This window comes from Entelurus aequoreus, linkage group LG03, assembly GCF_033978785.1.
Source record: "Entelurus aequoreus isolate RoL-2023_Sb linkage group LG03, RoL_Eaeq_v1.1, whole genome shotgun sequence".
In the NCBI taxonomy this organism is placed as follows: Eukaryota; Metazoa; Chordata; class Actinopteri; order Syngnathiformes; family Syngnathidae; genus Entelurus; species Entelurus aequoreus.
Window position 1 is genome coordinate 6,041,985 of NC_084733.1, and position 13,273 is coordinate 6,055,257.

At 34.9% G+C, this 13,273-nt stretch overlaps 1 protein-coding gene across 3 annotated transcripts in view; it reads left to right on the forward strand.

Moving 5' to 3' along the window:
* Positions 1-13,273, forward strand: part of wwox (WW domain containing oxidoreductase) — a 1,010,123-nt gene that overhangs the window by 182,113 nt on the left and 814,737 nt on the right. For all 3 annotated transcript variants that reach the window (XM_062041005.1, XM_062041004.1, XM_062041006.1), the window contains exon 7: positions 1,015-1,200. In XM_062041005.1, the coding sequence (XP_061896989.1) occupies positions 1,015-1,200 (186 nt within the window). The remainder of the gene's footprint in view (positions 1-1,014; positions 1,201-13,273) is intronic.

Below are 13,273 nucleotides of genomic sequence, written 5' to 3' on the forward strand. Positions count from 1 at the left end.
GCCTCCTAATTAATTCTAATGGAAGAAATTAAAAATTGGTGGGGTGTGTTTGGATTGTTGCTCTGTTAGCGCGGCTGCAGAGTCGCTGGAGCGGCCATGTCACCGACAAGGATCTCTTCCTGACCGCTGGAGCACATGCATTGGGGTCTTGTGTCAGCTCAGGCACATGCATGGTGGTCTCCTGTCAGCTCAGGCACGTGCATTGTGGTCTTTTGTCAGCTCAGGCACGTGCATTGGGGTCTTGTGTCAGCTCAGGCACATGCATGGTGGTCTTGTGTCAGCTCAGGCACATGCATGGTGGTCTTTTGTCAGCTCAGGCACATGTATGGTGGTCTTGTGTCAGCTCAGGCACGTGCATTGTGGTCTCGTGTCAGCTCAGGGACGTGCATTGTGGTCTTGTGTCAGCTCAGGCACGTGCATGGTGGTCTTGTGTCAGCTCAGGCACATGCATTGGGGTCTTGTGTAAGCTCAGGGACGTGCATTGTGGTCTTGTGTCAGCTCAGGCACGTGCATTGTGGTCTTGTGTCAGCTCAGGCACATGCATGGTGGTCTTGTGTCAGCTCAGGCACGTGCATGGTGGTCTGGTGTCAGCTCAGGCACATGCATGGTGGTCTTGTGTCAGCTCAGGCACTTGATACTTGGTATGAAAACTAGTTGTTGGATACATAACATTATGGCCGTTAGGGAAGAAAAACCCATAAATTAGGTGCACCGTTTCATAAGCCGCAGGGATCAAAGCGTTGGGAAAAAAAAAAGTAGTGATGTATAGTCCAAAAAAATATGGTACTTATATTTGTTGGTCTGGTTAGTACCGTTTACATGGGGACTGTTGCCATTATGGAAGTGGCTTTCAGTGGATATCCAACATTTAAAGACAGGAAGTGAACAAAGTATAGTAAAAAAAAAGCTCTACTTCTTCCTACTTCTCTTCGGACGTGTTAAGTCGTCAACGGGTGATATTCCTGGATGTGTTAAACAGAAGAAGACATTTATAGTGTGCTGTCTTCTTCACAGGCCGGTGCACATTCTGGTGTGCAACGCAGCCGTGTGCACCCAGCCCTGGACTCTGACCCAGGACGGCCTGGAGTCCACCTTCCAGACCTGCCACCTGGGCCACTTCCTGCTGGTCCAGTGTTTGCAGGAAGTGCTGCGGCGCTCCGCTCCCGCCCGTGTCGTGGTGCTGTCTTCCGAGTCCCACAGGTAAGAGCTTTTTTTTTTTTTTTTTTTTCTTTTTTTTTTTCAACACTTGTCTGGGAAGGCTGTCCACAAGGTTGCCCGAGTGTGTTTATAGCAATTTTCCACCATTCTTCCCAAAAGTGCATTGGTGATGTTGCTGGCTCTCTGTCTCCGTTCTAATTCATCCTAAAGGTGTTTTATCGGGTTCAGGTCAGGACTCTGAGCAGGCCAGTCAAGTTCATCCACACCAGACTGTCATCTGGCCATTTTTCTAACATCCATTCCCACATTTTTCAACGTATTCAAACCATTCCACCTTCAACATATTCACACTCATCCTAGACATTCAAACTATCATTTTTCCAAGTTACATTTTTTTCCAGGAATTTCCATTTTTTTCAACCCCTTTTTTCACCCTTTTTTCCGGCAACTACTCCTCCCACATTTTTCAACCCATTTCAACCGTTCCACCGTCACAACATTCCTCTTAATCAGGACAAAAAAACAAAGTTGTTTTTGAACTGGAAAAATTCCCGAAATTCCAGGAATTCTGTAACACCATTTTTCAATCAAAAATGTTACTACATCAACATTTTTTGACCGATTTGAAAAATTCCAACACAAACTCATTCACAACATTTACATTTTTCACCATTCTCAAAAAAATTATCGCTTTTCCCGAAATTCCCAGATTTCCCAGAATTCCAGCTTTTCCAGGACATTTTTCCCATTAAGAATACATTTCCCATTTTTCTAACTTCCATTCCCACATTTTTCAACGTATTCAAACCATTCCACCTTCAACATATTCACACTCATCCTCGACATTCAAACTATCATTTTTCCAAGTTAAAAAATTTCCAGGAATTCCCAGATTTTCCATTTTTTCCAAACCTTTTTTCACCCTTTTTTCTGGCAACTACTCCTCCAACATTTTTCAACCCACTTCAACCGTTCCACCGTCACAATATTTCTCCTAATCAGGACAAAAAAACTAAGTTGTTTTTTTGAACTGGAAAAATTCCCGAAATTCCAGGATTTCCGTAATACCATTTTTCAATCAAAATGTTACTACTTCAATATTTCTCGACCAATTTGAAAAATTCCAACAAAAACTCATTAACAACATTTACTTTTTTCACCATTGTCCAAAAAATTATCGCTTTTCCCGAAATTCCTGAATTTCCCTGAAATTTTCATTGAAAAGAATGGGACAATGTTTCAAAGTTCCACAACTCCCACATTTTTTATCCGATTCAAACTGTTTCAACTTCAAACTGTTCAGCCTATTCGGGAATTGTGGGATATTCCTTGACACATTCCAAAAATTGCCAGATTTCCCAGAATTCCAGCTTTTCCAGGACATTTTTCCCATTCAGAATGAATGGGCCATTTTTCTAACTTCCATTTCCACATTTTTCAACGTATTTAAACCATTCCACCTTCAACATATTCACACTCATCCTGGAAATTTAAACTATCATTTTTCCAAGTTAAAAAAAATTCCAGAAATTCCCAGAATTACCTTTTTTTCAAACCCTATTTTCACCCTTTTTTCTGTCGACTACTCCTCCCACATTTTTCAACCCACTTCATCCGTTCCACCGTCACAACATTCCTCCTAATCAGGACAAAAAACTAAGTTGTTTTTTTTTTAACTGGAAAAATTCCCGAAATTCCAGGAATTCCGTGATACCATTTTTCAATCAAAAATGTTAGTACTTCAACATTTCTCAACCAATTTGAAAAATTCCAACACTGACCATTTCAACTCATTAACAACATTTACTTTTTTCACCATTGTCCAAAAAATTATCGCTTTTCCCGAAATTCATGAATTTCCCTGAAATTTTCATTGAAAAGAATGGGACAATGTTTCAAAGTTCCACAACTCCCACATTTTTTATCCGATTCAAACTGTTTCAACTTCAAACTGTTCAGCCTATTCGAGAATCGCAGGCTTTTCCTTGACACATTCCAAAAATTGCCAGATTTCCCAGAATTCCAGCTTTTCCAGGACATTTTTCCCATTCAGAATGAATTGGCCATTTTTCTAACTTCCATTTCCACATTTTTCAACGTATTTAAACCATTCCACCTTCAACATATTCACACTCATCCTGGAAATGTAAACTATCATTTTTCCAAGTTAAAAAAAATTCCAGAAATTCCCAGAATTACCTTTTTTTCAAACCCTATTTTCACCCTTTTTTCTGTCGACTACTCCTCCCACATTTTTCAACCCACTTCATCCGTTCCACCGTCACAACATTCCTCCTAATCAGGACAAAAAAACTAAGTTTTTTTTTTTTTAACTGGAAAAATTCCCGAAATTCCAGGAATTCCGTGATATCATTTTCAATCTAAAAAGTTAGTACTTCAACATTTCTCAACCAATTTGAAAAATTCCAACACCGACCATTTCACCTCATTCACAACATTTAAATATTTAACCATTCTCAAAAAAATTCTCCCTTTTCCCGAAATTCCTAAATTTCCAGGAAATTCCCATTGAAAAGAATGGGACAATGTTTCAAAGTTCCACAACTCCCACATTTTTTATCCGATTCAAACTGTTCCAACTTCAAACTGTTCAGCCTATTCGAGAATCGCAGGCTTTTCCTTGACACATTCCAAAAATTCCCAGATTTCCCAGAATTCCAGCTTTTACAGGACATTTTTCCCATTCAGAATGAATTGGCCATTTTTCTAACTTCCATTTCCACATTTTTCAACCTATTCAAACCATTCCACCGTACACATATTCATTCAAAGTATCATTTTTCTGAGTTCAAAAAAATTTCCAGGAATTCCCAGAATTTCCGTTTTTTCAACCCCTTTTTTTCACCCTTTTTTCTGGCAACTACTCCTCCCACATTTTCCAACCCACTTCAACCGTTCCACCGTCACAACATTTCTCCAAATCAGGACAAAAAAACTAAGTTGTTTTTTGAACTGGAAAAATTCCCGAAATTCCAGGAATTCCGTAATACCATTTTTCAATCAAAATGTTACTACTTCAATATTTCTCGACTGATTTGAAAAATTCCAACACAAACTCATTCACAACATTTACATTTTTCGCCATGAACCGAGAAGTTGGTCAACTTTGACAGCCATTTTAGACCCTGAGACACAAAAAGATGCTCGTATGCACCCACCTTTTTTTTCTACCCTTTGCGAGGATTATGATTAATTCTTCATCCAAACGGGAAGATATAAACATCCCATAAGTCGGCATCCTAGTGAGAGCAGACATTGTACAGTAAGTGATTGTTTTATTATGTTTGATGTCTGCCATGACAGTAGTAGTTGTTGTTGAAGGAACATTTTGTGAAATTAATACTCCGCCGTATGACTAAAATGAGCAGAATACGTAAATATGACGTTATGATTACATGACATATATACTTACATCATGTATATATTACATGTTATTATGAATGTTACTACATGACATATATACTTACATCATGTATATATGACATGTTATTATGAATGTTACTACATGACATATATACTTACATCATGTATATATTACATGTTATTATGAATGTTACTACATGACATATATACTTACATCATGTATATATGACATGTTATTATGAATGTTACTACATGACATATATACTTACATCATGTATATATGACATGTTATTATGAATGTTACTACATGACATATATACTTACATCATGTATATATGACATGTTATTATGAATGTTACTACATGACATATATACTTACATCATGTATATATGACATGTTATTATGAATGTTACTACATGACATATATACTTACATCATGCATATATTACATGTTATTATGAATGTTACTACATGACATATATACTTACATCATGTATATATTACATGTTATTATGAATGTTACTACATGACATATATACTTACATCATGTATATATGACATGCTATTATGAATGTTACTACATGACATATATACTTACATCATGTATATATTACATGTTATTATGAATGTTACTACATTACATATATACTTACATCCTGTATATATTACATGTTATTATGACTACATGACATATATACTTACATCATGTATATATTACATGTTATTATGACTACATGACATATATACTTACATCATGTATATATTACATGTTATTATGAATGTTACTACATGACATATATACTTACATCATGTATATATGACATGTTATTATGAATGTTACTACATGACATATATACTTACATCATGTATATATTACATGTTATTATGACTACATGACATATATACTTACAGCGTGTATATAAATAAGTGATTACCATAGGCTTCATTGTTATTTACAAGTGAGAATGCCTAAAAAGAAGAACAAGGTATGCTCGTCTCACATAAGGATCATGAATGATTGGCACAATTCCCAAAAAAGTGTAGTTCCCTTGAATCACTAAGACTCCAACGCAGTCAGCGCCCGCTTTGTTGCCGGCTACTTTTGGCCTCAAACTGATAGATCCGACTTAATGTGTATTGTCAAACATGACAGCCTCAGTCACTGGAAAACTCATTTCCAACCGCGCGCTGTCACTAGAAATTAAACGTATCATCAACATGATGGATGACTTATCAGCTACTCGGCCTTCAATGGCGGCGCCCCTTCCGATTCAGCCCCCTTTTTCGCCCCATTTTCTCTCCTTCCCCCGATTCCATTCCTTTTTTTATGCTGTCATACGGCGGACAAGCATGATGTCTGGCCGCGACGTGCGATGCCGAGCCCCGTATCGCAGGCGGTGTGTACCATCGATCCGGCTTTCAGTCAGTCAGACGGGACCGGCCCGGTGATTGATTGGAATGACCTGAGAGCAGGAGAACATGTGCACAGTTGTTCTAGCAGATCACTCTGATATGAGTTATGCTTTGCGGAGCGCCATGCATGAGAGCACGGCCGCAGCAACGCTTTGACACTCATATTCACTTAAGGTCACGCTATTATTACATTCTGTTGGGGGACGCTTGCGGGAAATGGCAGCGAGGAGGTGTTGACACGCTTTGATTGATGCTAAACTTGCCCGGAAAAAGGAGTTGACATGGATTTTAGTGATTGTCAGAACAGACAATGTGGAAGAGAAGACGTGCATCATTGATCAAGATCCTGTCCAAAGTCGTTGGCACGTGTGGCTGGGGAAGATTGTCTCGGACTCCAAACTCCGCAGTCCTGTCTCTTCATCCGCATCTCCTCCAGTCTCTCCAGACTCTGCAGTCCTGTCTCTTAATCCACATCTCCCCCAGTCCCTCCAAACTCTGCAGTCCTGTCTCTTCATCCACATCTCCCCCAGTCCCTCCAAACTCCACTGTCCTGTCTCTTAATCAGCATCTCCTTCAGTCTCTCCAAACTCTGCGGTCCTGTCTCTTCATCCACATCTCCTCCAGTCTCTCCAAACTCTGCAGTGCTGTCTCTTCATCCACATCTCCTCCAGTCTCTCCAAACTCTGCGGTCCTGTCTCTTCATCCACATCTCCTCCAGTCCCTCCAAACTCCACTGTCCTGTCTCTTAATCACCATCTCCTTCAGTCTCTCCAAACTCTGCAGTCCTGTCTCTTCATCCACATCTCCTCCAGTCTCTCCAAACTCCGCAGTGCTGTCTCTTCATCCACATCTCCTCCAGTCTCTCCAAACTCTGCGGTCCTGTCTCTTCATCCACATCTCCTCCAGTCCCTCCAAACTCTGCGGTCCTGTCTCTTCATCCACATCTCCTCCAGTCCCTCCAAACTCTGCGGTCCTGTCTCTTCATCCACATCTCCCCCAGTCCCTCCAAACTCCACTGTCCTGTCTCTTAATCAGCATCTCCTTCAGTCTCTCCAAACTCTGCGGTCCTGTCTCTTCATCCACATCTCCTCCAGTCTCTCCAAACTCTGCAGTGCTGTCTCTTCATCCACATCTCCTCCAGTCTCTCCAAACTCTGCGGTCCTGTCTCTTCATCCACATCTCCTCCAGTCCCTCCAAACTCCACTGTCCTGTCTCTTAATCAGCATCTCCTTCAGTCTCTCCAAACTCTGCAGTCCTGTCTCTTCATCCACATCTCCTCCAGTCTCTCCAAACTCCGCAGTGCTGTCTCTTCATCCACATCTCCTCCAGTCTCTCCAAACTCTGCGGTCCTGTCTTTTCATCCACATCTCCTCCAGTCCCTCCAAACTCTGCGGTCCTGTCTCTTCAACCGCATCTCCCCCAGTCTCTCCAAACGCCGCAGTCCTGTCTCTTCATCCGCATCTCCTCCAGTCTCTCCAAACTCCGCGGTCCTGTCCCTTCATCCACATCTCCTCCAGTCTCTCCAAACTCTGCAGTCCTGTCTCTTCATCCGCATCTACTCAAGTCGCTCCAAACTCTGCGGTCCTGTCTCTTCATCCACATCTCCTCCAGTCTCTCCAAACTCCGCGGTCCTGTCTCTTCGTCCACATTTCCTCCAGTCTCTCCAAACTCTGCAGTCCTGTCTCTTCATCCGCATCTCCTCCAGTCTCTCCAAACTCTGCAGTCCTGTCTCTTCATCCACATCTCCCCCAGTCTCTCCAAACTCTGCAGTCCTGTCTCTTCATCCACATCTCCTCCAGTCTCTCCAAACTCTGCAGCCCCGTTTCTTCATCCACATCTTCCACATGTCCCTGGACACATGAGGACTTTGAATATGATCAATGTATGATCCTGTAACTACTTGGTATCGGATCGATACCTAAATGTGTGGTATCGTCCAAAACTAATGTAAAAGTATGAAAGAAGAGAAGAATAAGTGATTATTACATTTTAACAGAAGTGTAGATAGAACATGTTAAAACGGAAAATAAGCAGATATTAACAGTAAATGAACAAGTGGATTAATAATAATTTTTTTACAGTTTGTCTCTCAATGTAGACAAAATAATAGGTAGATAAATGACACAATATGTTACTGCATACGTCAGCAGACTAATTAGGAGTCTTTGTTTATTTACTTCCTACTAAAAGACAAGTTGTCTAGTTTATTTAAGGACTAAATTACAATAATAAACATATGTTTCATATACCTTAAGATATTTTGTTACAATAATGATATTTTTTGTGGTCCCTTTTATTTAGAAAAAGTATGGACATACGGTACCAACATGTTGGTATGGGGACCACCCCATTGTGCAGGTGTAATATATATATATATATATATATATATATATATATATATATATATATATATATATATATATATATATATATATATATATATATATATATATATATTAGGGCTGCAACAACTAATCGATTAAATCGATTAAAATCGATTATAAAAACAGTTGGCGATTAATTTAGTCATCGATTCGTTGGCTCTATGCTATGCGCATGCACAGAGGCTTTTTTTTATTTTTTTTCATTTTTTTTCATTTTATTATTATTTTTTTAAATAAACCTTTATTTATAAACTGCAACATGTACAAACAGCTGAGAAACAATAATCAAAATAAGTATGCTGCCAGTATGCTGTTTTTTCCCAATAAAATACTGGAAAGGATAGAAATGTAGTTCGTCTCTTTTATCCGATTATTAATCGATTAATCGAAGTAACAATCGACAGATTAATCGATTATCAAATTAATCGTTAGTTGCAGCCCTGAAATATATATATACAGTATATATATATATATATATATATATATATATATATATATATATATATATATATATATATATATATATATATATATATATATATATATATATATATATGTATATATATATATGTATATATATATATATATTAGGGCTGCAACAACTAATCGATTAAATCGATTAAAATCGATTATAAAAATAGTTGGCGATTAATTTAGTCATCGATTCGTTGGCTCTATGCTATGCGCATGCGCAGAGGCTTTTTTTAATTTTTCTATTTTTTTTCATTTTATTATTATTATTATTTTTTTAAATAAACCTTTATTAATAAACTGCAACATGTACAAACAGCTGAGAAACAATAATCAAAATAAGTATGGTGCCAGTATGCTGTTTTTTTTCCAATAAAATACTGGAAAGGATAGAAATGTAGTTTGTCTCTTTTATCCGATTAGCAATCGATTAATCGAAGTAAGAATCGACAGATTAATCGATTATCAAAATAATCGTTAGTTGCAACCCTATATATATATATATATATATATATATATATATATATATATATATATATATATATATATATATATATATATATATATATATATATATATATATATATATATACATACAAGGCCTCACACAGGTTTAAAGAAGGTTTGACTTGCAGCCACACAGGAGATAGAAGTAGAAGTAGACAATATCTCCCATGACATCTTCCATTCTGTCCACCTCATTCCAGACTTATATTACATCCACTGATGTCACCACCTTCTATTTGTTTGTGCCTTTTTTTTCCACTTTCCGCCGATCTTTCCCGCCGTTTATTCACTTAGCCTCCCCTCACACGCAGTGTGCGACCTCTGACCCGCCAGCATATTGTATCCCCTAAGCCCCTTGTCCACTGACCTGGGAGGGAACGAGGGTGGGAGAGATGAACTCCGCGGGAATGGCTGGACACTTTATCAGTTTGCCACACAGGGGCTTAGTGGGGGAATTGGGGCCCGGTGCAGGTTGACTTAGTCCTCCATCAGATCTGCTCCTACAAGGGGAGATGATATCCCTCATGAAATCACTTCTGATAGATGCTCGGCCTCCATGTGGAACCTCCAAAGTGGAACGCTTCTGAGGTGGTACGACTGGAAATTAGACCCAACATTTTCAGGAGAGATATTCCTTTAAGCAGGTTTGTTCTGCAGGTTTGTCCACTGCTCTGCTGGCTTTAAAGGGGAACTACATGTTGTTTTTAATGCTGCCTGTCATTCACAATCCCTGGCATACATGTTGTTCTTTTTTATGCATTCTAAAGCCTAAATAAACACTACCAAGAGTCTGCTAACAATTAAGGTAATGGCATTTGATATATTCCGCCTATAAAGTGATCTAAAAACATCCAAAAACCTCCATCAAGGTTTTATATGCACACTAATTATATATGTAATGTAGTAACATTCATAATAACATGTAATATATACATGATGTAAGTATATATGTAATGTAGAAACATTCATAATAACATGTAATATATACATGATGTAAGTATATATGTCATTTAGTAACATTCATAATAACATGTAATATATACATGATGTAAGTATATATGTCATGTAGTAACATTCATAATAACATGTAATATATACATGATGTAAGTATATATGTCATGTAGTAACATTCATAATAACATGTAATATATACATGATGTAAGTATATATGTCATTTAGTAACATTCATAATAACATGTAATATATACATGATGTAAGTATATATGTCATGTAGTAACATTCATAATAACATGTCATATATACATGATGTAAGTATATATGTCATGTAGTAACATTCATCATAACATGTAATATATACATGATGTAAGTATATATGTCATGTAGTAACATTCATAATAACATGTAATATATACATGATGTATGTATGTCATGTAGTCATAATAACATGTAATATATACATGATGTAAGTATATATGTCATGTAGTCATAATAACATGTAATATATACATGATGTAAGTATGTATGTCATTTAGTAACATTCATAATAACATGTAATATATACATGATGTAAGTATATATGTCATGTAGTAACATTCATAATAACATGTAATATATACATGATGTAAGTATATATGTCATGTAGTAACATTTATAATAACATGTAATATATACATGATGTAAGTATATATGTCATGTAGTAACATTCATAATAACATGTAATATATACATGATGTAAGTATATATGTCATGTAGTAACATTCATAATAACATGTATTATATACATGATGTAAGTATATATGTCATGTAGTAACATTCATAATAACATGTAATATATACATGATGTAAGTATATATGTCATGTAGTAACATTCATAATAACATGTAATATATACATGATGTAAGTATATATGTCACGTAGTAACATTCATAATAACATGTAATATATACATGATGTAAGTATATATGTCATGTAGTAACATTCATAATAACATGTAATATATACATGATGTAAGTATATATGTCATGTAGTAACATTCATAATAACATGTAATATATACATGATGTAAGTATATATGTCATGTAGTAACATTCATAATAACATGTATTATATACATGATGTAAGTATATATGTCATGTAGTAACATTCATAATAACATGTAATATATACATGATGTAAGTATATATGTCATGTAGTAACATTCATAATAACATGTAATATATACATGATGTAAGTATATATGTCACGTAGTAACATTCATAATAACATGTAATATATACATGATGTAAGTATATATGTCACGTAGTAACATTCATAATAACATGTAATATATACATGATGTAAGTATATATGTCATGTAGTAACATTCATAATAACATGTAATATATACATGATGTAAGTATATATGTCATGTAGTAACATTCATAATAACATGTAATATATACATGATGTAAGTATATATGTCATGTAGTAACATTCATAATAACATGTAATACATACATGATGTAAGTATATATGTCATGTAGTAACATTCATAATAACATGTAATATATACATGATGTAAGTATATATGTCATGTAGTAACATTCATAATAACATGTAATATATACACGATGTAAGTATATATGTAATGTAGTAACATTCATAATAACATGTAATATATACATGATGTAAGTATATATGTCATGTAGTAACATTCATAATAACATGTAATATATACATGATGTAATTATGTATGTCATGTAGTAACATTTATAATGACGTGTAATACATACGTGATGTAAGTATATATGTCATGTAGTAACATTCATAATAACATGTAATATATACATGATGTGAGATATGTAATGTAGTAACATTCATAATATGTAATATATACATGATGTAAGTATATATGTCATGTAGTAACATTCATAATAACATGTAATATATACATGATCTAAGTATATATGTCATGTAGTAACATTCATAATAACATGTAATATATACATGATGTAAGTATATATGTCATGTAGTAACATTCATAATAACATGTAATATATCCATGATGTGAGTATATATGTAATGTAGTAACATTCATAATATGTAATATATACACACTAAGTATATATGTAATGTAGTAACATTCATAATAACATGTAATATATACATGATGTAAGTATATATGTCATGTAGTAACATTCATAATAACATGTAATATATACATGATGTAAGTATATATGTCATGTAGTAACATTCATAATATGTAATATATACATGATGTAAGTATATATGTCATGTAGTAACATTCATAATAACATGTAATATATACATGATGTAAGTATATACGTCATGTAGTAACATTCATAATAACATGTAATACATACATGATGTAAGTATATATGTCATGTAGTAACATTCATAATAACATGTAATATATCAAGATGTAAGTATGTATGTCATGTAGTAACATTCATAATAACATGTAATATATACATGATGTAAGTATATATGTCATGTAGTAACATTCATAATAACATGTAATATATACATGATGTAAGTATATATGTCATGTAGTAACATTCATAATAACATGTAATATATACATGATGTAAGTATATATGTCATGTAGTAACATTCATAATAACATGTAATATATCAAGATGTAAGTATGTATGTCATGTAGTAACATTCATAATAACATGTAATATATACATGATGTAAGTATATATGTCATGTAGTAACATTCATAATAACATGTAATATATACATGATGTAAGTATATATGTCATGTAGTAACATTCATAATAACATGTAATATATACATGATGTAAGTATATATGTCATGTAGTAACATTCAGAAAAACATGCAATATATACATGATGTAAGTATATATGTCATGTAGCAACATTCATAATAACATGTAATATATACATGATGTAAGTATATATGTCATGTAGTAACATTCATAATAACATGTAATATATACATGATGTAAGTATATATGTCATGTAGTAA